Source organism: Accipiter gentilis, chromosome 29, assembly GCF_929443795.1.
Source record: "Accipiter gentilis chromosome 29, bAccGen1.1, whole genome shotgun sequence".
In the NCBI taxonomy this organism is placed as follows: Eukaryota; Metazoa; Chordata; class Aves; order Accipitriformes; family Accipitridae; genus Astur; species Astur gentilis.
The window spans coordinates 674,350-699,363 of NC_064908.1; the positions used below are offsets into that span (position 1 = coordinate 674,350).

General features: G+C 44.2%; 1 protein-coding gene across 6 annotated transcripts in view; it reads right to left on the reverse strand.

The window, feature by feature from the left end:
• The window catches only part of MAGI3 (membrane associated guanylate kinase, WW and PDZ domain containing 3), a 74,746-nt gene extending 50,987 nt beyond the window's left edge, over positions 1 to 23,759 (reverse strand). For 4 of the 6 annotated variants that reach the window (XM_049831687.1, XM_049831686.1, XM_049831691.1 and 1 more), the window contains exon 1: positions 23,370 to 23,759. In XM_049831687.1, coding sequence (XP_049687644.1) covers positions 23,370 to 23,691 — 322 coding nt within the window. In that variant the 5' untranslated portion in view covers positions 23,692 to 23,759. Of the gene's footprint in view, positions 1 to 5,612; positions 6,033 to 22,606; positions 22,705 to 23,369 lie in introns of those variants that run through there. The other 2 variants (XM_049831689.1, XM_049831688.1) reach the window with 2 other exon arrangements.
• Between the last annotated feature and the right edge of the window lie 1,255 nt (positions 23,760 to 25,014).

Genomic DNA, 25,014 nt, shown 5'->3' on the forward strand with positions numbered 1-25,014 from the left:
TGTGTTTACAATCTTAACAGCATGCTGTTGTTGAAATAATCACATAAGGAAAGAACATTTCCCTATGTGTTAAGTTAATCATCATGCAGTATTAAAATTGAAAGGAATTTCTCTTTTTCCTTGCACAGCATATCCTATTATTTAATCACTATTCATTTAGTAAGATTTATTTTCAGTTATGGCACCCAGGATTTTCAATTAAATATGAAATAGTGCTTTCTCTGAGGGGAGCAAATGTGAAGAGCCAGATGCCAGCATAAGAGGAACTGCTCAGCGTTTGGGATTCAACTGCTTCCTAGCAAAGTACAACCAAGAACTGAAATTGCCCAGGCAGTCCTAGAGCATCCCATCACAACTCTTCACAGCAGAAACTCAGCCCCACAGCAAGGTGGATCAGAGCAGGTAACGTGGCACAGCTGCATTGAAGGTGCTGTTCCACAAGCTCCAAAGCAAGTCATGGGAGTGGGTGTAAGTCATCACCACTGAAAGCTACAGAAGGGCTGTCAGAAGCAATGGTGTGCTCACCTCCACAGTTTGGCATATTAATTTAAATTTCTAACAAACTCAGGCAGCTGAGGCTGACGTACTCCTTGTTACTTACGTTCCAGGAGGAGCAAGGTAAGACAGGTACTCGGGGTCAGAAACTGCTGCGAGCAGTGCGACGAGCACCCACCTGCCTGAGCTCGCTCCTGAGCATCTGGGGACCCAACAGCTTTTGCCTGCTGTTCAGCACTAAGTTTGAGTAAGTTTTTAAACGTTCAGCTAGTTGTTGCCAGAGTCTGCCAATGTGGGTGCCAACCGACTGAATGCACCTGACACACTGCAGAGAGTAACGGGGGGGTGGGGTGGGGGGGCATGAAGAGGGTGGGACGCACCTCATCCAAAAAGGTTGCCAACACAGAGACGGGCTCCTCAACCTTCCTGCTCCTTGAGAGCAGGTCTTCGTGACAAATGTGCAGTGACCGAGGGCAGATTGGCTTTAATGACCTACCATCAAGATAAAAGAGTGTATTATCAACCTAACTTGAAACACAATTATGAAACCACCCATTTGGAGCAGCGACTCAGCCAACGTAATATTTTAGCAGATGACCCTGCTCTGAAGTATAAGCTTCATTAGGCTTTAACTGATTACATCTCTTGTCCTAACCGATTGTTCACAATTTATTTTTATGGTCATGCAGGCAGAGAAATTGCAGCATAAAGTAAGAGCCACTATGCTGATGCAAAACAATGCAGTAGCTTTAAATTTACAGGAAGATATAGATACCAAAGCCTTCCAATTTACTGAAAAAATTTGCTTCATTATTGTTCCCAGAAAAAAACCACTGGTGAACTAAAAGTCATTTAGTAAATCGAACAGCTGAACAATTCCTATCTTACAGATTAAGCACACACAAGATCACAAAAATAGACACAACTCCATTCTAAGAACACAGCTCAACTATTAGATTCCTACAAAAATCGCCTGTTTTATTTTTTACCAGAAAGTACAATTTTTATAACCTAATTCAAAATTATATTCTCTCTAGGGCAACACTAGTAGCAGCAAAAAAATTAAAGAGATTCAGTCGCACTGTGTACATTTGAGTCCATATTGCAATACCTGCTTTTTTCCCATAAAAACTATCTGCCGAACTGAGAATTATTTGAATATTTACTGTACTGGTTTAGTTTAATAGCAAGTGGCAAAGAAAGAGGAAAAGACACGCAAACATGCAGGTTAGTCAAGAGCCATGCTGAGGCTCAGCCATCACCCAGAACCTCCTGGCCCCAGGGCTCCGGCCAGCACCACGACATGGTACATGGCAAGAGGCAACGCTGGGACCAGGGAGGAACCGCATCCCGGTATAAGGACTTTTCCTCTCCACCAGCTACACATCCCCACAGACACCGAGCTGCTGCTGGATGAGCAACACCGACACACAATATGATGTAGATGAGGAAATGCAATACTGCGAACAGGTTAAGGAAATGATGCAGACTGCAGTTTAAAGGGTATTCGTGGAACAAGACCTGCAACAGGTCAGAAGCCCATGGTCTAACCATGTCAGTCATCACAAAGTTGCTAACCTGGAAAAATATTATTACAGGAACAACTACCTTCCTACAGCTGTGCCTTTTACCTTAGCACTGCCTGGGAACAAGGGGCACACAGCTCAGCTTTTTAGATAATAGCTACTTTGAAGAACCTTAGACAATTAGTATAATTATATTTTGTTGTTTTCCATATGCTGTATACCATGTACATGTTTCTGACATCTGACAAGAAACCATATTTCACATGGAATGATTGGGTTTTTCATAATATAATTAGTTTATTTCCTTGGGCAGAAACTTACTGTCTGCATAAATGCCAGTGTTCTGGATCAGAGTTCACCAAAGAATTTACTGCCAGGATTATAGAAAAAAATATTTTTTGCTTGAAACATAATACAGACTCAATTATTTGGCAACCTAGTATATTCTTGAAGTACAAAAAGCAACCTGGAAGCACAGTATTTGTAAGCAGTACAAATTAACAGGACAGATATATACTGAAGTTTTTAAGTTTTATTATTTGCATATGCTCTAACATCGTGAAGTTACTTAAGAAAGTTTAAAGCCTACTTACATTTTTAAAGTCCTTAACGATACTGTAAATTATCTTAGCCCATGTCCCATGCAGACATATATACACAATACATTCAGAGTAGCAATACAGAAGAGACATAGTACTCAATACTTTCAGTCCTAATACTGAATGAAAAACCCCACTATCCCAGAGTATTTTAAGATAGGTGGTTGTCAAAGCCTCCGAATGCATAATCACATCTCTAGGCTGCTAAAACCTGAACCCAGCCATCCGGCAGTCAGACAAACAGCACAGGGAAAACATAACTCCTCAATATGACTGTAGAACAACACTGGCACCATCAGTACAAATGCTGGGAGGCAGGAAAGGCTGCTAAACCCAGTATGGAAACCATGTCTTGGTAGAGAGGTTTATGCCTTATACAGATTATAAGCACATGACAAAACCAAACAAAATTATAAGAGTTAAAAGCCTTACACTTCTTGTTACATTATCAGAAAAATGTTTCCAATGTCTTGCAGAAAATATAATGTTTTTATTCTTTATGTCAGTTCCTGCACTATCCTAACATCATCCAGCATGTGTAAACAAGGACTGAACCAATTCAACCATGGAAGAAGCTTTTTTCAGAAACAACAGCCAGGGAACAGACCAAAACAAAACGAAACCCAACTAACCAACCCCTGTCAACAACTCTTCCCCTTCAGGAATTCCTCACATCCCTATGCACCAAGTCTGGTTCAATTTAAATCTGCACCCAGGGGAACTTCCCACGGGGCTGTGCACAGCACTGCAGCCATGTCCAGTTCACAAAGCCACCCTGAGAACACATTGATCAATTCCAGCATTTAATGTGAAAATCCATGCACCTTCCCATCATCTGTCTGCATGAAAACATGTCTAAACCCAGCCATATCACCACAGCAGCTACTATGGAATCTAAATGTTAATTCTGTATTTTGTAAATACATCTTTGATCTAATAAATCCTCTTATACCCATGTGTTAAACAACAGTGTTCACAACTTACAAGCTTTTTCCAAACCTGCTCTTCAAACAGTTATACCTGTGACAAGTCACTGCTCAGAAACACACAGTTGTGCTGTATTGTTGGACAGCAGGGGCAAGAAGGGCACTGAAGGGGGTAAAAGGGAAGGATGACGGTATTCACAGCCTAGCACATACTCATTTACTTCTCTAATGTGAGGGGAAAAAAAAAGGCATTGCAGAAGAGAATTATTCCAGAGGGCAGACTGTTTTAACTGCAGCCGCAGCTCTAAATTATATAGCCAGAAGGTCATAACGATCTTTATCTTCCTCCTTTGCACGCACTCACCCATAGATAGAACAATGGCAACTCCATTCCAGTAACAGAGATAACCTTAAACTTTAAAAGTTAACTTTAAATGGCTGCCTGTCTTTTTTTGTCAGTTCCTGTGTTTTGCTGCTGTTGGCTAAGCAGGTAAAAACTCCATGGCACCAATGATTATTTTCATTTATTGACAGTTTAAGTTCAGACATCCACTGTGTGGCTCTCACATCATTTAAATTACAATGCACCCCATGCTTAGAAAACAGAAATGTTATATTTTTACCAATAAAGGGTTAAGGACTTCTAAGTCAGTTCAACTGACCTTGGTATGACATACCCACAACACAGTCAGCTCTTCAGCAACACAGATGGTTGAACTGATGTTTGTCAATGTTTTAAGCTCAGAAAATGCCTTTTTTAAAAAATTATTATTATTATTTCCCCATGCTGTGTTTACTGTTTTACATATGCCTCTGACTGCCAAGGAACTGTTAACTAATCACCATGAGATTCATTTTGTTAGTACACAGCTGGGTACTTGGTCATGCAACATCTGCTTTTCAGCATTTCTTTTTCATAGCTATCAGTAGTTTGTAAGAAAACAGCCTCAAAAGAGTATGTCAGTATATGGAAAAAGAAGTTGGTAACTAACAGCTATTAAAACATAAACCTTCAGATTAATAATGAACCCATGTCTCTTACAGAATGGAAAGCCCATCTAGACCAGACATGAAACACATAAGAGACATTCCTATTTCCTCATTGCAAGGCATTTATTAAAGATTGCTGCCACTTCAGAGAACATAATGGGAATAATGCACACTCCTGGAGTCACGCATCTCCAACCCATTCCCCTCCCGAAGCCCAGCTCACCACCTCTCCTGCAGAGATGAGCTCTGGCTGCATGCCCTGCCGGCAGCGCCATCGGTATCAGAACTGCTACACAGAAGAGCAGCCTCATGCTGAATTCGGCAGCGGGAAGTTGCATTTTATAGAGTATTCTGGCAATCACTTCTCAAGTGCTTACCAAAACACCTCCTGATGACTGACCGCAGAGTCAGACAGTTGTCCATGTTCTGACCAAAGCCACTTAGCTCCCTTGGCCAGCAGAACGTGACAGCACTTAGCAACTTTGAAAAGATGTATTTGCTGCCTCTCCTCTGTGCTTTTACCTGCTAAACGTTATCAAAAGAAGCTTAAGAAAAAGAAAACTGTAAAATTTCCAAAGAAAGTTTTTACAAGATAATCTTAAGAAATACTTCTGCAATAAAGTTTTTGGAACATCTGCACTTGAGAGACTGGCAGATTAAAAAAGGGCAAATAACCTATTCATTAAAAGGATAAATCTGGTTTTCATAACCAGAACTTACTGAACATTAAAGAAAACTCACTCTTTCATTGCCACCTATGCTACTTCTAAGTATATACCACAGGTCAATTCTGCAGCAGATTAAGTTCTAGCTGGCACATGTCAGCATTTGTTCACCTATAAAGAGGTCATTCTGCATGGGGAACACAATAGCTATATTTCCAATTATTTTTAGCCTCCAAACAAACTTCTTCTACTACTTTAAAACATACTATAAACTAGAACTAGTTGAAGCAGAGAGAAAAAGCAAGGACAGCAACTTCATAGCAAGGTAACCGCCATTTTTATTTTTACTCTGTGCTTTCCCTCATAAAAACAAGCCTATGTAAGCCATGTACAACCATACTTAAAACCAACCTGATTTTAGAAAGTCCTCATGTGCCATTGCTGCAGTCAGATACAAGTCGCACGTATCACTTCACTTGTAGTCAGCTTCCAAGCCACCTACTTTCTCTTCCCCAAGTACAATAAATGGCCACAAAATAGACATAGCAGCAGTGAAAAAGGATCAGCATCTAAAGAACAGGGCAGAAAATAACTGCTCCTCAGCAGATGTCTACAACAACTGTGTGGATGACAATCTATTAGATTCAGTGATTAACTTTCACCAGTTGCTTTCGGTTTAATTTTTGCCCCTGGAAGTTCGGCACAAGGTAGACGTCGTAGACAAAATAATAACATTTGTATAGACTAGAAGTCAGAAAGGATCATCCAGTTACAATAATAAAAGTTTCACATTTGGAGCGCTTAGCTCTTGGATTGCGGTGCATTCGGCTCAGGAAGCTTGCCAGTCATCATCTTTATGCAGCTGTCTCCAAAGGCTGGACTCATTTATATCTGCTTAAAGAGCTCACTAAATTCAAGACTGACACAGAAATGGAATTCTCATAAGAAAGCACTTCAAATAAAAAGACAGCTTTGAAGGCAAAGCCAAATCTAATTTCTGTTCTCAATTCACAATCAATCAGAAGGCAGCTATGGATGTACACCCCAACAGGAAAACCCAAACTGACAGCACAGTAGTTTTTTCCTGTATTTATTGCATCATTCCCTTTTCTGTCATCCTTGTCTGACCGTATAGGTTCCGCAGTAATCTCTCTGAAATGCTTTACTATCGCCAGAGCACAGCATTTCATAGAGCAGGTATTTCTGTTACCCACAGTAGATACTTATTAAAATGCTTCCTTTCTCCTTGCTTCCAGGACACACAGATGAACCTGAACGTAGAGTTTGAAAAGGTTACCTTTTTCATTTGCATACAAGTATATGATATACATATTAACTTACCAACATAATAAAACATACAGCTAGATGATGAAAAACTACCCTGCACCTATGGTCATAAGAATTACATCAAGCAAATCTGAGAGCAGGTACCTGTCCTAACAATATTCATCATCTCACAAAACCATGACTGGAACGTAGTCAAGTTCCTTCCTACTTTTACTCATCATATCGAGTCAGAATCAGGTAGCAATTGCATAGCTAGCACCTGATTGTTACTAAACAAAACTGTTTAAATTCCAAAATTCACTGTTCAGTCCCCGTTGGCAGCTATACAGAAACAGCAAAGAAAAGAAATCAGACATCTTGCTGCTCAACTAAATTATGTGATGAAACAGAGATTAGCTTGTCTTTATCTGCCAGTTTAAATTCTTAATAAGAGACTAACGGGGCTTTCCTGAAGGCACTGTCAGAGCAATCAGGTGAAACCAATGCTGTGCGTGTTTGGTAAGCTCGGAAAGCTCAGCACCCTGTGCACTGTGTGCAGCAGGAGGGTTTGCTGTGCCAGGAGGAGTATTACTGGAAAGGGGTGACTGCATAATTTGCTACTGTAAATAAGTAAAAAAAGGCATGTCCAGCATGTAGGCTAAAAATAAATTTTGAAGAGCAAAATTTCAAATATCCTCTGCTTCTAAATTTGTTTTGCAGCGTTTGCAGTAGCACTGAGGTCCAGCTAAGTCTGCAGGCATCATTTCAATTTCCTGCATTTGTATCAGATGCACATTGTTACTTCAAAAAGCAGATCTTATTTTTATCTCCACATATTTGTTAAATATAAGAAAAGCCTCACACTTTGCATTTAAAACTTGTACTGCCAGGTAACAATGAACACTAAATCTTTCCAGATCACTGCAAGCAGCCTCAAGAAAGGGCCCAGTTCTCATGTCCCAATTTCAAATTCTTTAGATAAGATAGAAAGTTCTGTCAAAGAACTGGGTTGGTTTTTAGTGGGTTTTTTGAGAACAGAGTTATTGTTTTTCTTTGCCATTTCCTTAATACCCAACATCTCTGCAACCACACATGCCAGGAAAGGCAACAGACCTCCAAGAACATAGTTCAATTAGAAAAAAAAAAAAAGTCAGATGTATTTGCCAAGAGGCAATAAATAACAATTTCAGAACAACAAATTTTATGCCCCCTGAAGGTGATTCAACAAAGCAGAAACTGATTTAAGTCCTTTTTCTCTTTGCTGTATTTCTCCCAGTATAAGAAAAAAAAAAAAAAAAAAACCACAAAAAAACAGTCCACAGAAAGAACTTCCTCAGGTAAAAACCCTTTTACTATTCCTACAGCATGACACTTCACATTACATATCAGAGCTTGATGCCTGAATGGAAAAATATCTTATTTTTAGTAGACTTTTAACTGAGAGAAAAAATAGAGAATAGTTGGCAGTTTCTGAATACTTTAGGACTTCCTTGTGGATATACTACGTGCACTTGTGTACAAATACAGGCTGATGAAAAGGTTAACGAAGACCCCAGGATCCCATCCTCGGGGCCACCATTGTCCCCAGAAGGGCCACTGCAGCCTAATGAAAATCATTCCATTTTAAGCAGTGTTCAGCACCACAGGTTAAACAGTAGCCTATCCACAAAGCAACTTTCATGTTCATTCCACATTCCCTTCCTCTGCAAAGACAAGAGAAAGCCAATACCCTCCTGCTTCCCAACAGACACACCTGTCTCGCCATTTTTTTTGTTACTGAATCTGTGCTAAAATCAGACTGTTGCACAGCCAAAGTTTATTAAATTTATGCAAATCACAGCACAGTAACAGCATTCTCCAGTCTCCAAAGAGTTCCAATTCTCAGTACTTGGGATGAAGAATCATCTGAATAGCACAAACGCTTCCAATACTTCTTTAAAAAGCAACTGTCAGTTCTGATGGCAGACAGCTAATTACAGAAAAACAGCTTTAAATGAAGAACTGCGCAAATCACTTATCTATGCTTATGTTTAAAAAAATATGCTAAGAACATTGTTTCAACAACACAAATACCCATGATTTACAAATATTTGTACCTCCAGGTTCAAACCACAAACTGTTATGTCCTGCCAAACCCAGTGCGGACCCTGACACTAACAAGGGCTCACCAACACCCGCCGATGGGGAGACACCAAGTGCCAACCGAGCTCTGACCACAGGCCATCTCACCTGCCCCTCTGATCTGTCTCCAAAAATACCCTTAAACTTCACTCACCACCTGAGACAAATCAGTCTGAACGACACCCAAAATGGCACCTGCGTTTGCACATGAGCTTACAGTGACATTATTCTTTACACATCTGGATTACCTGCACCCTCTGTACAACAGAGGGGCCCTGGAACAGGAGACAAGCAGTCACCACACTCTCACTACCATGTGCAGGTTATTTACTAAGGTTGAAAGATTAATAATATGGAAGATTCATATCAATAAGGCTATTCAATTACCAACACTAAGTGACAGCGAAGTATTTTCAGTGCAGTCCTTACGGCTGAGCAGACAAATGTACCTTTTTCCCCCTCAGGTTACTCTATTCCGCAGTGACAAAGCAGCAGATTTACGCTCTAAACCCAAACCTCATTTTGAATCCCTACACTTTACATAGGGGTTAAGAAAGATGTCCCTGGCTAAGGAAGACCCACATATCCTGAAATATTTCGCAGAACAGAGCAGAACAAAAAGATGTAATATACAATACAGCATAAACAACATTCAGTCCACTGCAATCATGTGCTATTTTGATGAACATTAAGCACCCTGCCCTAATGAATTCATTTAAGTACTAGCAGCATTTCCTAATGGGCATTAATTAAACTTTTCCAGCATCTCTACCTTCACCAGAGAAAAGTAATTACTCACTGCTGTCCTACAGAGAGGGAAATAAAATCCACAGGATTAGGGGTTTTTTTATATTGAGTAAGTAGGGCAGATAGGAAAGCCTGCAATTTAGAGGCAAGTTGCTGTAGTTCGTAATGCCACGACATGAGCGATACTTCAGGCCTTGCATTGAGTAAAACTGTTTTCCTGCTGCCTGTAAACAAGCCACAAAACAGGGTTTAATAATAGTACATAGGTCTGTCAAGGGCATGACCATGTCTTTTTTCAAGATTCTAAGAGGACACAGCCTAAGCCAGTTAGCTGCTACCTCAGCTATTCTATATAGTTCAACCACCAGCTGCATATACCCATCAACATTTCATACCTTATCTATCAGTGAATACATTTTTAAAGTATTTTATTCATAAATATGGCATATTAATGCTTCTATAATAAGCCATTTAAAACAAAAAGTACGTGCATGAGTGGCATCTGAAGATGTCAGAGATCTAGAACAACGGACAATATTTATTCATACAAAACTGTTTTATACAATAGGGACCAACTCTCAACATGAAATAAAACCACAGCAATTTTGTCTTAAAACTTATGTCATTATCATTTTTTTTATATACCAAACACAATGCATTAAAGTCCATATTACAAATGTATCTTCCAAGGAAACACTGTCAATTTGAAACAGAGACAAGGCAATAATATTTCAAAATATTGCTTAACAATGGAACACTATTTTTGATTACTTATTGGTACTTCCACTCCATAGTTTTCACAAACAAGTTCTCCCTGCACCAAAGCATTTACAATCTAATCTCACTGCAAAGAAGATTAATGAAATTACTGAGCAATAACAGTTTCAGCAACAGAGGTAAAAATACTTCCCTGGCAGTTTTGGTCAGCTGATTTCTGAGGAATTCTTTAGACCAATAAAGGACAAAACAAGCCATTAAACATCATTCCCTGGGATTAATATAGGGCTCTGCCTCTCTCTTACGTAACAGGATTCTGCAATTCCCCCCAAGTACATGCATTAGGAGGAAATCATTTCCACAAACCTAAAACTTTAGGGCTTAGTTATTTCCTGATAGTTCTGTGGTTTTAGATGTTAATCCTCTTGCATTTAATGAGTAGTACCAGCAAACTCTGCTTCTGTCTATTGCAAGAAGGTCACAGTAAACTTGGCATATAAACAAAACAAAGTTGCATATACTGGCAATGAAATCTTAAAGACGGTGGGAAGGCTTAGGTGGTTTGGGTGTTCTTGTCGCTGTCTATTTGAGCAAAAACTGTGTCAAAATTATTTTTAAATCCACCTGTGTCCTTAGCTTTTTTCACACAAATCACTTGGCACAGGAGGGAAATACTTAATCAGCATGTTGACTTACACCGAGTTCAAATTATTTGTCAATGGTTTTCTGTTTTGTTTTTTTAATAATGTCTGGAAAAGAAGAAATAAACTTACACACATGCATCTCTGTCGTCAGCTGCAGGAAAAAGCTGGTAGGCCACCAGCTGTGCAAACGTAAGAAATGTGCCAAACAGAATAAACTAGCCCTATTTCTACTTTGGTTACACTTTTGTTGTGATCTTCCAAAAAGTCTTGCAGGGAAAAAGAAAACATATCAAGACAGGTACGTCTACCTTTTGTTTCAATTTGTTTTTAAGAGAGTGATTTTTCCTACCCAAACTCACTAAGTTTTATGCTGGACACCGCTCCCCTACTATGTGCTCCTTTTTTCAGACTCCAAAATACATCCCCAAGACACTATGCACATTACTTTTTCCTAAACATTGGCTACAACTACAGCAACTATTTAAGAGATATAATACTTTTTAAAGAGCCTTTCTTTACTAAATTAGACAGCAAACCACCTAGTCATCTAAAGATTATATATACTTCATTTTAACTTTGTTAAAAACATCACACAAAACAAAAGCACAAAGTTGCATATCGGTTGCTTTGTCTAGTTCTTTACAACTTTTACTACCAGTCTTCACCACCACAGGAATTTTATTTTCAACGACCTACAAGAATAATTTCTTTTTGCTTAACACCAAGTCAGATTTTTTTTTTCCTTAGGATATCAGGAATTAAAACTGGTTTAATTATTTGGATTCACCCAGGTGTCTGATTTCATGAGTGAAGAAAGAGATACTTGCAGATGCTCTAAGAACTACTCAATTGCAGATCAAATACCTCAGGCTGTATTTTAAATTTCTTTCTGGGAACCTTTTTGGTCAATCACCAGAGGCTGCACCGCTCTGTTAGACACCCCACAGCAGTGGGTCTCAGCTTGGGGCCACTGAAGACTGAGATGCCCTGAATAACTCCCACGGTGTTCACAAAACTTTTAAGAGCAGACAGATTAAAAATGGGCTTAATTTTGCCACACAAATCTTGGTGACACTGGAAAATTCAGACAAATGAGGTGACAGTTAATGCTCTAGAGCAAAAGCCACTTTCTACCCTAACACTATTTCCACTAAAAACTTAAGTTGATAAACTACACCACCATACCAAACAATAATTAAGCAGCCACGTCAGATGAATTTTTTCTCTCATCTGTTCTTTCATCAACATGAAAGGAGATTTTTTTAAAAACATGTTTCTTCTAGCTAAGCACAAAACTGCTGCATATGCCACTGTGCACCGCTCCCACCTTGGTCAGGGGGATCTGCAGAGATAGCTCTCTTCACCGGCACTCCAGACCTGCCAGCATTCCACCTCAGCACCCGGCAGGACCCTGGGGACACCAACAGCTGACTCTTACCCCACCACAACTGCGGCACAGCATTTCCACATCGAAGCCCGGCACTCGCGTTCCTGCCCACCCAGCCGCAAACTGCAGAAGAGCACGTTGGGAGACCTGCACCTTCTCCAAGCTGAGGGAAAGGAGGATCCAAGAAGATGGCATGATGCCATGGCTGGAGTGGACTCCAGCAGAGCACTGCAGAAGAAATCAGCTGCCACGGTCTCCTGGAGGCAAAGCCCGAGGCTGGTCACAGCCTTTCCCCTTTCCCCCACACCAGTATGCCCCATTTTGCCACAGAGCATGCAAGACTTGACTAACCCTTTTGAAGGGCAAACAGATGGCTCCTGGCAAAATGGTTCCCAAATCACATGCTACATCCTTGCCTGCATGCTAAAACAGTCCTTAACAGGAGAGACACAATTTGAATCCCAAAACATAATAGCAAACATTTAATTGCTCTCAAAATACAACTGCAAAACAATCCTAGTCCAAAGGAAATTAATTTCTCTAAACATTTTATCAAAAAAACCTCTGGCAAAGGCAACGGGAGCATTTTGGTTAAAACTCAGCACTAAATACAATCCTTTATATTCTCTACATTCAAAGCTTGATACACAGGCTAAACCACCAAGTATCGATGATTGTTTTCAGAGCAATTTTTGGCAGATGACTGCACAGATCTCCGGACTTGCATTTTTAAAATTCAAAATGGCCTTCAGTGTTCTTTATAGCTAAGAGAATCTGGCCGATGATGTATACCTCAAACTGCATTTGATTACCAGGAGGTAAACAACACTCGAACATACCAACCATTCATTTTTATTTCTAAGACATGAGATCTTTATTCATATTTGCACTACAAAGAAGTGAAGGCCTAAAAATGCATGTGGGTTTTTAGTGGGGTGGGCGAGGAAGGGAGCTTGTTTTTAATTTTAAATGACTATGATGTTTAGTCTATGATGAATCTTGAGTTGAAAACTTCTGAAAGTGTTTTTATGTAAACCTCTAATAGTCTGCAGACAGCTACTGAACATTGTAAAAGATGGAGTAAACATCACCCCGATTCACATCTTCCAGGTGTTTGAATGACTGTTTTCAAGAAAAGTGGTTTCTTTAAAAAAAAAATTACTTCCAATTTCCAGTTCTTTATTTCCTATTGTTAATAAGCTTCATAAATCAACCCCAGGAACACCCTGGTTCTCTCTCACATCTGCAGTTACCTCCTCTGTCGCAGCATTTGCAGCAGCCCTTGGGCAGTCACCCTGCACCGCAGCAGCAGCCCTGCAGCACACCGCGCTGGACGCCGGCGCGTGAAGGGCGCAGTCGGATGGCCATGCCCAGCAGGGCAGCTTGCTGCACCTGTGTCGAACGGCACACCGAACAGCTGGGAGGCACATTAGAGCCCAGAAATGACCAACACACCCTGCAAAGCAAACACATCAGGCTCCACGGGGCCAGGGTTTGCTGAACAGGCTGCCCACGGGGCTCAGCTCTCCCCAGGCACGCAGCCCACGCGCGCTCCGTTCACCAGCCCCCGAGTGCCCAGCGGCTGCAAGGAGGCCCCGGACCCTCCGCTGCGACAGGAGCTCTTTCAAAGGCGTCTGTGCCAAGCTCATCCTCAATATATCTATTGTATATTAATATATATACAAGTATACACATTCATAGTCTGACAAAGGAAGGATGGGAGGATTGCCATGTCCCCGCTTCACCCGAGAATCCCAGGTGACATCCAGCAGTAACACATACCCCAGGGACTGCCCCTGGCACATCACACACCTGCCATCACGGATTATCTGCTATGGGTTACAGCCTCGTACCTGTACTGCGAGAGAACGAGCAACTCCTAATCCTGCTCCTTTGTACTGTTATTGCATATTCCCACTCCTTGTACTTATTTCCTTTGTGTTGTAATTCCACCTTTCTCTGTCTCACCGCACACGAGTTTTTCCAGGCTGGTGATCTCTTCCTTTGCATCTGCTCTACTTCTGTCTCTTTGAGATAAGGTGAGCAGTCATCCTCAAAGTACTCCCTAATATTATTTGCATAAATTGGCAACACCAGTTTGTGACTCACATCTCCCACATTCCCCACTGGATCCAACCTGCCCCACGCGTGTCAGCTCAGGCACGTGCGCCATAGCGGAGTCAAGGTGATGCTACTGGCTTCTTCTAAACACCCAGTGCCAGAGACGGTCCCAGATGGTCCCAGCCCCACCAAACCTGTTTTTGTACAAGTACAACGCAACCATTGTTGTAGTCAGATTTTGGGTTAGGTTCTCATGTTAGGGCAACACTAGTCTGGACTTTTAAGAATGCACGTTCTCTATATCCAAACGCAGTGGATTTAAGAACAGACAACTTTAGTAACAGATAATGCACACAATCACATTAACCTTGCTGATTGCCTTTACCACCTTTTTGAAAGAATACTTCATTATCATACAGATGGAAATAACGCATTTCCAGACAGCAAAAACCAGAATACTTCTGATGTTTTTATCGCATTCACAATCCATATTCATAAGACACCAGCTGTTAGTCTGATTGTATTTATCACCAAAAGTCTGTAATGAAACGGCACTGAAGCAGAACACAGTTAGAATCAATACTCACGTGTACCATGATCTGACAGAGCTAGAATTCAAGCTTTACTTTTTTCCTTTTATATAGGTAACTGAAGAGATACGCCAATCCAGAGCTTAAAGTAATTAACCTTTTAACCGTCTCTCAATAAAATAATTTACAGTAGATCAAGCTATACAAACTAGACTCCTATTCAGCAAGGGAAGAGTGACACAGGACGGACAGTAAACACGCTAGTGATTTTCAATTTGAAGAAGCTACATTCAGCTGAGAACAACCAATTCATGAAAAATTACAGGCTTGAGAAACACATATATTGAAAAGTAGCTTTAAGCAAGCATTTTAAAGGTAGCTATGAAAACACACTTTAAAAGCTCACCATTAGAGAAAGCCCAGAGTTATGTCTAACAACCTTGGTGTGCTTTGCAAATGAAAGTACGTTTCCACATAAGATCATTACTTTAACACAATGCATTTGCACATGACAAAAAAAAAAGAACAGCAACATAAGTATGAACAAAAGATTGCTATGATTGTATTTCACACTGAAAGCTACACCTAAACTAATCACAGAGCACAGCAACCACCCATATCAGCATCTTAAACAGCAGCACTGAGGGACAGCTTGTACATAGGTTTTAACAGCCAGTACATAAAAACTTACATAAACCATAGCATCCTTCGACTTGTTGCACCCACAGTGGCAATCCCCTTTTTTCCATTAGTGCCTTTACAGTCTCCTTGATACTACACTGACAAATGCCCTTCCTAGGATAGTCCCCTTTTCACCAAAAGTATATGCTCTTGCTTTTAAAAATTATTAGCTTGGAAGCACGCCCATAGTATTCAACTACTGCTGGTATGTCACCTGGGAGCAGCTTCTGTTCCCACTGTGACCCGCTCAGGGCCAAAAAAACCCATTAATTTAACAAAGATTGAAATACTAATTAGCAACTGAGAAGATTAATTACTTAGGATTCTGGTTTCGATGATGGTGTAACAGATCAATACAAGTCTGCAATCTTCATACTGCATCTTCCCCCCACCTTCTGTTCAGCAGAACTAAATAAGGAAATCATTCTCAAATAGAAAGAGCTCATATTTTTCTTAATCCAAATCTAGTACTCTCAGGAATACTATTACTTTGAAGAAGAAAATTGTTCCTGTTCAGGGAATAAGATGTGATTTAACTAACAGCCCATGAATGCGACAAGATATTTCTTAAAAGGATGCATCATGAATTAAAAACAAGAAACAGAAGAATTAATTCAAAGACCTTAAAACAGAGCAACAATCAAAACTAACGTAATTTTCTCAGCTGTCAATCTGAATGCACAATCCTTGTTATATTTTAAGATTTTTTTTTAAAGAATTATCAGCTGAAAAGTATCTTGAAGCAGATGTTTCAATAATAAAGGAGCATGGTGCATAGCAAGTTATACAAGCACAGCTTGTTTACTTCAGGAATTTTCTAAAAAAGACAGTTTAGTTTTAAAGTGTCTTTGTTTTATAAAAGGAAAATGAAAATTCTTGTAAAAAAATTAAGGAAATTTTCTCTTCTAAGAGCAATAAAAACCAGCTATTTTCTACAACTGACTAGCATTTCATTAAAGCCAGCCAAGACTTCAAAAGCAATACCTAGACAAAAATTATGAAGATGAAATCTGCTGTTGAAATCATGGCTTCTAATAAAGGTTCATGTTTATTTCATTCCTGGCTTCATTCACATAGAAGAGAAAGCCTCCTGCCATTGCAGAGTAGTGGCAAAATTACAGTTTCAAAGATTTTAAACAAGTTCTATGCTGGCATGTAAACCTAAGCTTTTGGGTTGTTTTTTGGGGTTTTTTGTTTTTGTTTTTTTTTTTTAAATAGAAAAGCAACATAAACATATATGCAAGAATTTCAGTCAAAACAGTCTACCTGAATCAGAAATATTTCCTTCCAGTAATAATTGGAATACAACTGCTTGATCATTCGGTCCTGGTGAAAATCCCACTCCCCTAAAGCAGGGGACCCAGACACAGAGGAGGTGGGTTTGGAGAAGAACACTGACTGCACTACCTGCTCTGTCACCAGCTGCAGGTAAATGCCGGCCTTACTCTGCACTATTCTACTGGATCTCTCCTGAGACACATCAACGAATGGTACAGGGAAGAGAATGGCTCTCCTGAAGGGAACAAAAAAGTACAAATTAAAACCATGGTGTTAAGCAGCACAGTAGCAAAAGCCACATGAGGCCTCGTTATCATTTGAAACTAACACACCAAGAAAGAATAGAATAATTAGAGCGCATTTATGGTGAAATCATTAACACAGTACTCATCGCAGTAAAATTTAAACAAAGGAGTATGTGAAAAGGAAAGGCAGTATGTTCTATGCCAAGAATAATATGTTTATATAAAGATGAATATGAGAAACAAGATTATAAATTACGTGCACATACTAATACCCATCCCTTGGCAAGTTCTTGACAGTCCTCTGCATCCACACATCTGAGACGCAAGCTAATAGCTTTTTGTGCAAGGCAGCTCTCTCAAACTGCTGTAGGACACACCACTGCTACTGCCAATGCTTTAGAGAAATGACAGCCTCCAGCAGAAAGCATTTCTTGTTCAGTTTTCTTTTTCAAGACCGCACATCTGTCTCCTGCCCAGTTTCATGAAACTGGGATAACTTACACATTCATTACAGCAACCCTATATGTTATAGGCTTTTCTTAGCGTGGTAAAATGAATCAACCTTTCCTTCGTTTGTATAAAAATGGATCAGTTCCCCATGCACTCTCAAGCGGGGAGGGCAGCTTTCCATGGCAGCATCCAGCAGCCCTCTACCTAACACGCATCAAGGACTGAAGGACCTGAGCTAGCTGCCTCAACTTCTCAGACAAGCAGAGTAACACATTAGTCTGTTTAATCACCGAGCTGGCCTACTGCCAGCTTCCAGAGAAACACAGAATTAGGGTAATGCCTTTCCTCCGAGAGGCAAAATTATCCTAGTGTGTACTCTGATCTCTGTTTTAACACAGCACATTTAGAATTCATCTGATTTTGCGAAAACAGCCTTGGAGTGCGGCATGCCCTCCTCTCTGCCTTAATTGCCAAACATGCAAATGTTTACCCCCACACGGAGGCTTTGTACCTACCTCAAGCACAAGAGAAAATGTAAATGAACCTTATATACTCAGCTTCGAGTATTATGTCTCAAGTGCTGAATCCTGATCTGAGTCACTGTATTTGTCATCACCGTTTTCATTCATTCTGCTTCAGAGAAGGGACCCCCTGCTGAAGCCGACTTCTAAACATTTCCATTAACTCCTGTCGGTAACAGAGGCATTCAGGATCGATCACCATGCAATTTGAGAGTCACATGAGAAACGCATCCAGCAGTAAGTTGTCTTCTTGTAAGCTTGTACTAGATTTTGATCAGGAGAGCATTTTGGTAAGATAAGGCCTTGCTAGCATCAAGATCCTCAAGTCCCAAGAGCATTACCTGATTTAGTGAAAGATACTGACTCGAAAAAATTAGTTTGGTACTGAGAACTTCAGAGTACTACATCCACCTGTCAATCATCTCATTCTCTGTACTAATGCATCATAATTCAAATAAAGCAATAGATCTGAAGTAGGTAGTCACGTCCAAAGGCTGCAGACTATGGTTGAGCACACACAAAGCAACAACATGCATCAGCTTCGGACTGGGGCGTACTGTATGTATTGTAAATGGCGTGAAGGACTGAAAAAATAAAGATCCTATGAGTTCTGTATGAGCTGGGAAGTCCTCCACCTGGCCCAGCCAGGAAAAAAAAAAAAACATCAAAGCACAAACTGGCAACTTCCTGCAGGCCAGGCAATGCAGACCGGAGGTAAGGAATAAATGTCTCAGTCAGGGAAGAGCTCCAGCCACAACTGTGGACGTCAGCTACAAAACAAATACACAGGAAAACAAGGTTTAATAGTTTCAAGAGCACTGAGACGAATAAAAAAAAATTTAGTCTGAAGGGGACTTTTCATCATTTTACATCTTGCTGTATTTTTTGATTAAAGATCAGTTTTGACACAATGGAGCCAACATGCATTCTCTCAATAATCAAGGGACAAAACTATGTGCTCTGGAGGCGTTTCTCAAGGGGAATAGCTGCAAGACTCTGCCCATTTCTTCCCAGATGCTAGTTATAGTGGCCATGAAACCATAATAATTGCCACAAAGTGGCTGTATTCATCAAAGCTCCTTAGTTTGGAAGGAAAACGCATTCCTTCCTACATAGTATCTGGCAACTCAAGCTGCAGAAAAAGGAACTTGCAGATCATCAGTAATTTTTCTTACTTTAAGTCTGCAACCTAGTTTTGATGTATTTTGGCTACCATGCTGCTATGAAGAAAGGCGGCATTCAAAGTTACATCGATGAGTATGCTAGCAAGCGGGCTCGCCTGCACATAAAAACATCTTTCTGGCTAAATCTGAATGCCGTATGCAACTAGTAGATACCTTTAGAGGATGAACTTAGCACTCAAAGACAATAGATTTGACTAAAGCAAAATGCTTTAGTTTTTCCTTAATGGAAAGAAAAGAACCTGCAGCAACGCCAGCTAGTTACAAGGCTAATGTACTAACCCGAGCAACACTGGACAGGGAAGGTCCTCGAGCCACATGGCAGCTGTCGTTTGGATGCATGTAAGCAGGCGATTAGCTTGAAACCAGCGCTCACCAAGTGTGGCTAGAATACAAATGCATTCATTATGACGAGCTGGCCTACGTTAGCATGCGTGCAAATACATACAAATATCGCATTGCACAAAAAGCCTTATTTCTCTGTACTGGTGTTTTGCTCATCCAATCAAGAGGATGATGAATTACACAAAAATAGAGGTATGGTTATAATCTCAAACATTAACTAGAACAAAGGGATATCTAACTTTTAGACAACTCAGATCCCCAGCATCAGTCCAGGTGTACTGGCAGAGAGCTTGAGACCAGCCTTCTACACTTCGCTATGTTAACCCTTACCGATTCTGGAACCAAAGATTTCCCAGCAAGACTGCACACACCTGAGCCAGACCTCTGGGACATGGCTGTGGCACTGACGACACTCACCCCCAGCCTGTGGCACACTGGTCTTGTTCTCCCTCCTCAGCAAGTAAGGACAGAGCAAGAAAGGGAAGGACAAATTTCTTCATCAACAAAATGGTCCATCATTTGCGATGTGCAGTTAACAGATGGCGTTCAAATTAACATTCATATCTTTCAAGTGTCTTATCAAACAAGACTAAACAGCATCTTGAAATTTCCATTTTAAATTTTCTATGAGCTTGCTAGAAGTATCACAAACAGATTTTACTGCTGTCAACTAAAGCTGTTGCTGCCTTTAATGAAGGACTACATCGCTACTTGAAATAAAGCAGTCCAGTCCCCCAACATGCTGTTCAAGGCCATTGGGACACCTGCACAGACTTCACCTTGAAGACGCAGCCAGCTCCTAAACACCGAAGTTGTCCTTCTAAAATGCAGCAGCAGACCATGAGCATCAAGGCCTTATACACACCCTAAAATTCAGGGACAAGGTGACAAATTCCTCAGTGTTGTGGTAAAGACCCCTCAAGTTGGATCCCCTCAGATTTCTGTCCCAATAGCACTCAAATCTGAAGAGCCATCAGGCACATGAAGGCCTGCTAGCAGAGGCACTCCATGCCTTTCAACATAACGGTTTATCTGAGAGAAGAGTTTTGACTGGAGAAAAACATGAAACACGGGACCTTAAAAACCAGTAACGCAATTACAGGTCTCTCAGAATTCAGACATGTTATGAGCGCAGCACAGACTGCTGGCTCCCCAGTCCTCGCTCCCATCACCACCACCACCCGCACAACCCCTCGCATCTTCCCAGCTGCCTTCCCAAGGTCAGCAAGTCTGGCTTGCTCTGGATCACAAGAGGTAGAAGCGAAGCCAAATTCAAAGTCACAGGTCTTCACAGAGAAAGCCTTGTCAACAACTTTCCTAATTACATATACTCTAACTGGAATTCTGCCACTGAGCACTACTGTGGCAGTCTTGTAAAAAAAAAAAAAAACCAACCAAGAAAAACAGTATGCTTTAAAATACTGTATTTAAGGACACCAAGTCTAACACAGAAAATTACTGCAAAATCATCTGATGTGGTAAATAAGCTTGCAATATGTTCCAGTATGGGAAAAATTGCTGGATCTGAAGCTTCAGTTTGATTTGTTCCAAAAGTTATACAAAATCAGCACAAAAATCCTAGTTCTCTTTTTACAACTCAACCTAGCCTACAGTTTACAAGTTCTGGATGACTATGCTAAACAGCACAGGTCTTTGCAAGACTCCAGCAGTAGTTTCCTTCTGTTGAGAAAACCGTTCCTGCATTTTAACCAGTTACTAACCCACAGAATTCTGTTCTTAATCTCTCAGCAGCTACGCTACCGCAGAACGCTCACTCGACAAGAGCCTTATTCAAAGTCTGTTCATACCTTGCTGAAAGTCTGTTTGAAAATGCACTACACCAAAAAACTTGGATTTTATCAAACCAACTGGTGAACCTTCGAAAACTAACAAACAGACTTTCTTCTGAAAAGCAACCCACTCTCCTCATTAGATGGTATTTATTCACACGCCCAATATTTTCATTCTTAACTACAGTTTTAACCAACTTGCTGGCATCAGAAGTCAGTCCTATTGATCTTCTGGACCCTTTTCCTATTGGCACGGTATTCCCTACCTCCTACCCCTTCCACACCACCGATGACTTAAGGAACAGACAACACACTGCTGTTTAGTACTTCATATTTGGAACTCCTAACAAACATGCGGCTCTGGCCATTTTCTACTATTCATTGTATCAATTTCTTCTAAATCTTTTCTGCCAGTTTTAACTTGACAGTTTGAGACATCTCTCTGTTATGGAAAGTCACAGTACAGGAATACCCCTATCCCCCTCCATAGTAAATGCAAGCAATTTCTTGGATCTTCTAACTATAGTTTCATCTTCCAAAAGCTTTCTCTTTTAAAAAAGAGATTTATTATTATTTTCTATATCTTAAACAATTTGTTCCTCAGGGTTTTTTAATCCTCTTATTTCACATTTAACTTGCAGCTGTTTGTTCTTTTTTGCTTTCTTCATTCAGACGGGACTTCCAATTTTGGAAATAAAGATGTGTTTCAAAGCCTGCCAGGCTTCTGTAGGTGCTTTTAAGGTGCGAGTTTGTTTTTTAAATTGTTTAACAGGTGATATGCATCAGGGCCAACGGCACAGTCTCTATATAGAAGATGACTTTTCAAGATTGGTCAAATGAGGAAAATCTGATTTTAAATATCTATTATTACCAAAAGTCAAATAGCAACCCAGCAGTTGTGATGAAAGGAGTACGAGATAGATGTTAAACAAAAAAGCTGTGTAAGAAGTATTACAGACTTCGGTCATAGAAATACTGGCATCAGTTGGAATTCAGGGAAAAAGGGTTTCTTTGTAACGCATCACGCTCACATCTGGATTGTCTGACCAGGAAAGCGGTAAACCTGAAGCTCATTACACCACGAATCATTAACTCACGTGACTGCAGGTACCACTATTCAGCATTAACCTGACACTTGGCAGGCACACCGGTGAAGACGATTTTACCGTGACGATCTGGTATCATTAGTTAATTAAAGTGTACTCAAAATTAATCCAAATCTACGTAAAAAGAACACCCAGAGCTTGTTCTCGGTGTTGGTCTTTGGCAAATCAGAAAACCAACAGGACACAGCAATGGCATTCTCGCAAACCACGCTCCCACCCTCCCCAGTGCTGACCACCTAACACCCACCCTTCACCCGGCTCCGAGCAGCCGATCATACAAATACCACGAAAACCCACGAAAGACCGTTCCTCCAAGTTGCGGACCCCGAAGTCACCGGACGGCCGGTGCCGCGCACGCACACACGGACAGGGCGGCGGGCAGAGACCCTCCGGGAGCGACGGAGTCACCCGAAACGTCCGCTCGGCCCCGTCAGGCGACCACCGCCCGCTCCGCCGAGCCCCGCACGGGTGTCACCCCCCCACCACCACCACCAAAACCACCCGAAATACAGCAGCGTGAAACCAGGCGGCCTCCTCGCCCCCGGGCTGCGCTCGGGTGCCGCAGGGGCAGGGGCGGCCGGCCGGCCGGGGAGCGGGCCCCCGCCCCGCGGGGACCGGCGCGCACACCCAGCGGTGCCCCCGGCCGAGCCCACCGGGACAGGACGGGCCGGGCCGGGCCGCCCGCCCCCGGGCTCGGGCCGCGGCGCCGGGACCGAGCCGGCGGCCCGCGGTCCCCGACGGGCCGGGGGAAGCGAGCGCCGCCCGCCGGCGCCGCGCCGGGGCGGGACTCCGGGGCCCCGCGCCGCCCGCCGCCCCACGCGGCAGCGGGGCCGCCCCCCCGTCCCGTTCCCTCCCCCGGCCGCCCCGTTCGGCGGACGCGCCCTCCCGCAGCCGAGGAAACTTTCCCAGCCCGGCACCCGCCCCCCCGGGCCCCGCCGCCGCCGCCGCCGCCGGGCGGGCGCTCCCGCACCCCGCCGCGGCCCTCCCGCCGCCCCGCAGGGCGCCGGCGCGGCTGGGCCTACCCGCGGCCGGCTCGGCGGCGGCGGGGCGGGCCGGGCCGCGGGTCCGGCGCGGCGCGGCCTGCGGCCGCCGGCTCACCTGGGCGCACGGTCTTGAGGCGCACGGGCTCCCTGAAGTGCCGGACGACGGCCAGCGTGTCGCGGTGCGTGAGGCCGCTGACGGGGGTGCCGTTCACCTCCAGCAGCACGTCGCCCGGCGCCGGCGCCTTGCCCGAGAGCAGCGCGGGGCCCGGCGCGCCCTCGCCGCCCGGCGGCAGGCGGCCCGCCAGGTAGGGGAACTCGCCGCGCTCGGCGCCGCCGCGCAGGAGGTCGGGGTCGGGGCCCGCCGGGCCGCCCCAGGAGACCACGCACTCCTGCACCTTGCTCAGCCAGTGCCGCTTCTTCCGCAGCGTCTTGGACATGCCGCACCACGGGGCGCCGCTGCCCGCCCCGCGCCGCCGCTCCCACCCCGGCCGCGGCTGCCGCCCGACTGCCGCCCCGCCGCGGCGGCGCCCCGCCCGCCCGCCCCCCCCCCCCCTGCCCGCCCGCCCCCCCCCCCCTGCCCGGCCCCGCCGCGCCCCGCCCCGCCGCGCGCTCCCCGCCCCGCCGCGCCGCGCCGCGCCGCGCGCGCCCCCGGACCCCGGCCACGGCCTCGCCGCGCGCCCACGGACCCGCCACGCCCCCGCCTCGCCCTGTCGGCCGCGCTGGCCACGCCCCCCCGGCCACAGCGCCACCGCCCCCCCCCCCGGGGCGGGGCTTGCGCCGTCCGTCACGGGCAGCGCGGCGGCCGGGACGGGTCTCCTCCGCCCCCGGCCGTGCTGGGCGCCTCGGCCCCGGCCCCGCCAGGGACCCCCCCCACCAAGGGCCGCGCCGCGCCGCGCCGCCGGCTGGGTGTGGACTCTTGCCCAGGAACAGCCCCTCAGTCAGGGCCCGCCTCGGCCAGGCTCTCCCCTCTGCCAGGAGTCCCCCCAGCCAACACCTGCCTCAGCCAGGCTCTCCCCTCAACCAAGATCTCCCCTCAGCCAGGACCTCTTCTCAGCCAGGATCGCCCCTCAGCCAGGATCTCCCCTCAACCAAGATCTCCCCTCAGCCAGGACCTCTTCTCAGCCAGGATCGCCCCTCAGCCAGGCTCTCCCCTCAGCGAGGCTCTCCCCTCAGCCAAGAGCCCTTTCAGCCAGCACCTGCCTCAGCCAGGCTCTCCCCTCAACCAAGATCTCCCCTCAGCCAGGACCTCTTCTCAGCCAGGATCGCCCCTCAGCCAGGATCTCCCCTCAACCAAGATCTCCCCTCAGCCAGGACCTCTTCTCAGCCAGGATCGCCCCTCAGCCAGGCTCTCCCCTCAGCGAGGCTCTCCCCTCAGCCAAGAGCCCTTTCAGCCAGCACCTGCCTCAGCCAGGCTCTCCCCTCAACCAAGATCTCCCCTCAGCCAGGACCTCTTCTCAGCCAGGATCGCTCCTCAGCCAGGATCTCCCCTCAACCAGGAGCCCCCTCAGCTAGGAGTCCCCCTCAGCCAACACCTGCCTCAGCCAGGCTCTCCCCTCAACCAAGATCTCCCCTCAGCCAGGACCTCTTCTCAGCCAGGATCGCCCCTCAGCCAGGCTCTCCCCTCAGCCAGGGCCTGCCTCGGCCCGGCCAGGCTGCGCAGTGTGGCGGCAGTCTGGAGAACCTCCGCTGCAGGGAGGGCCGCCTCTCCCGCTCTGCAGGTACCTCCCTGCATCAGCCCCAGTGCTTCACACCATCCTTCA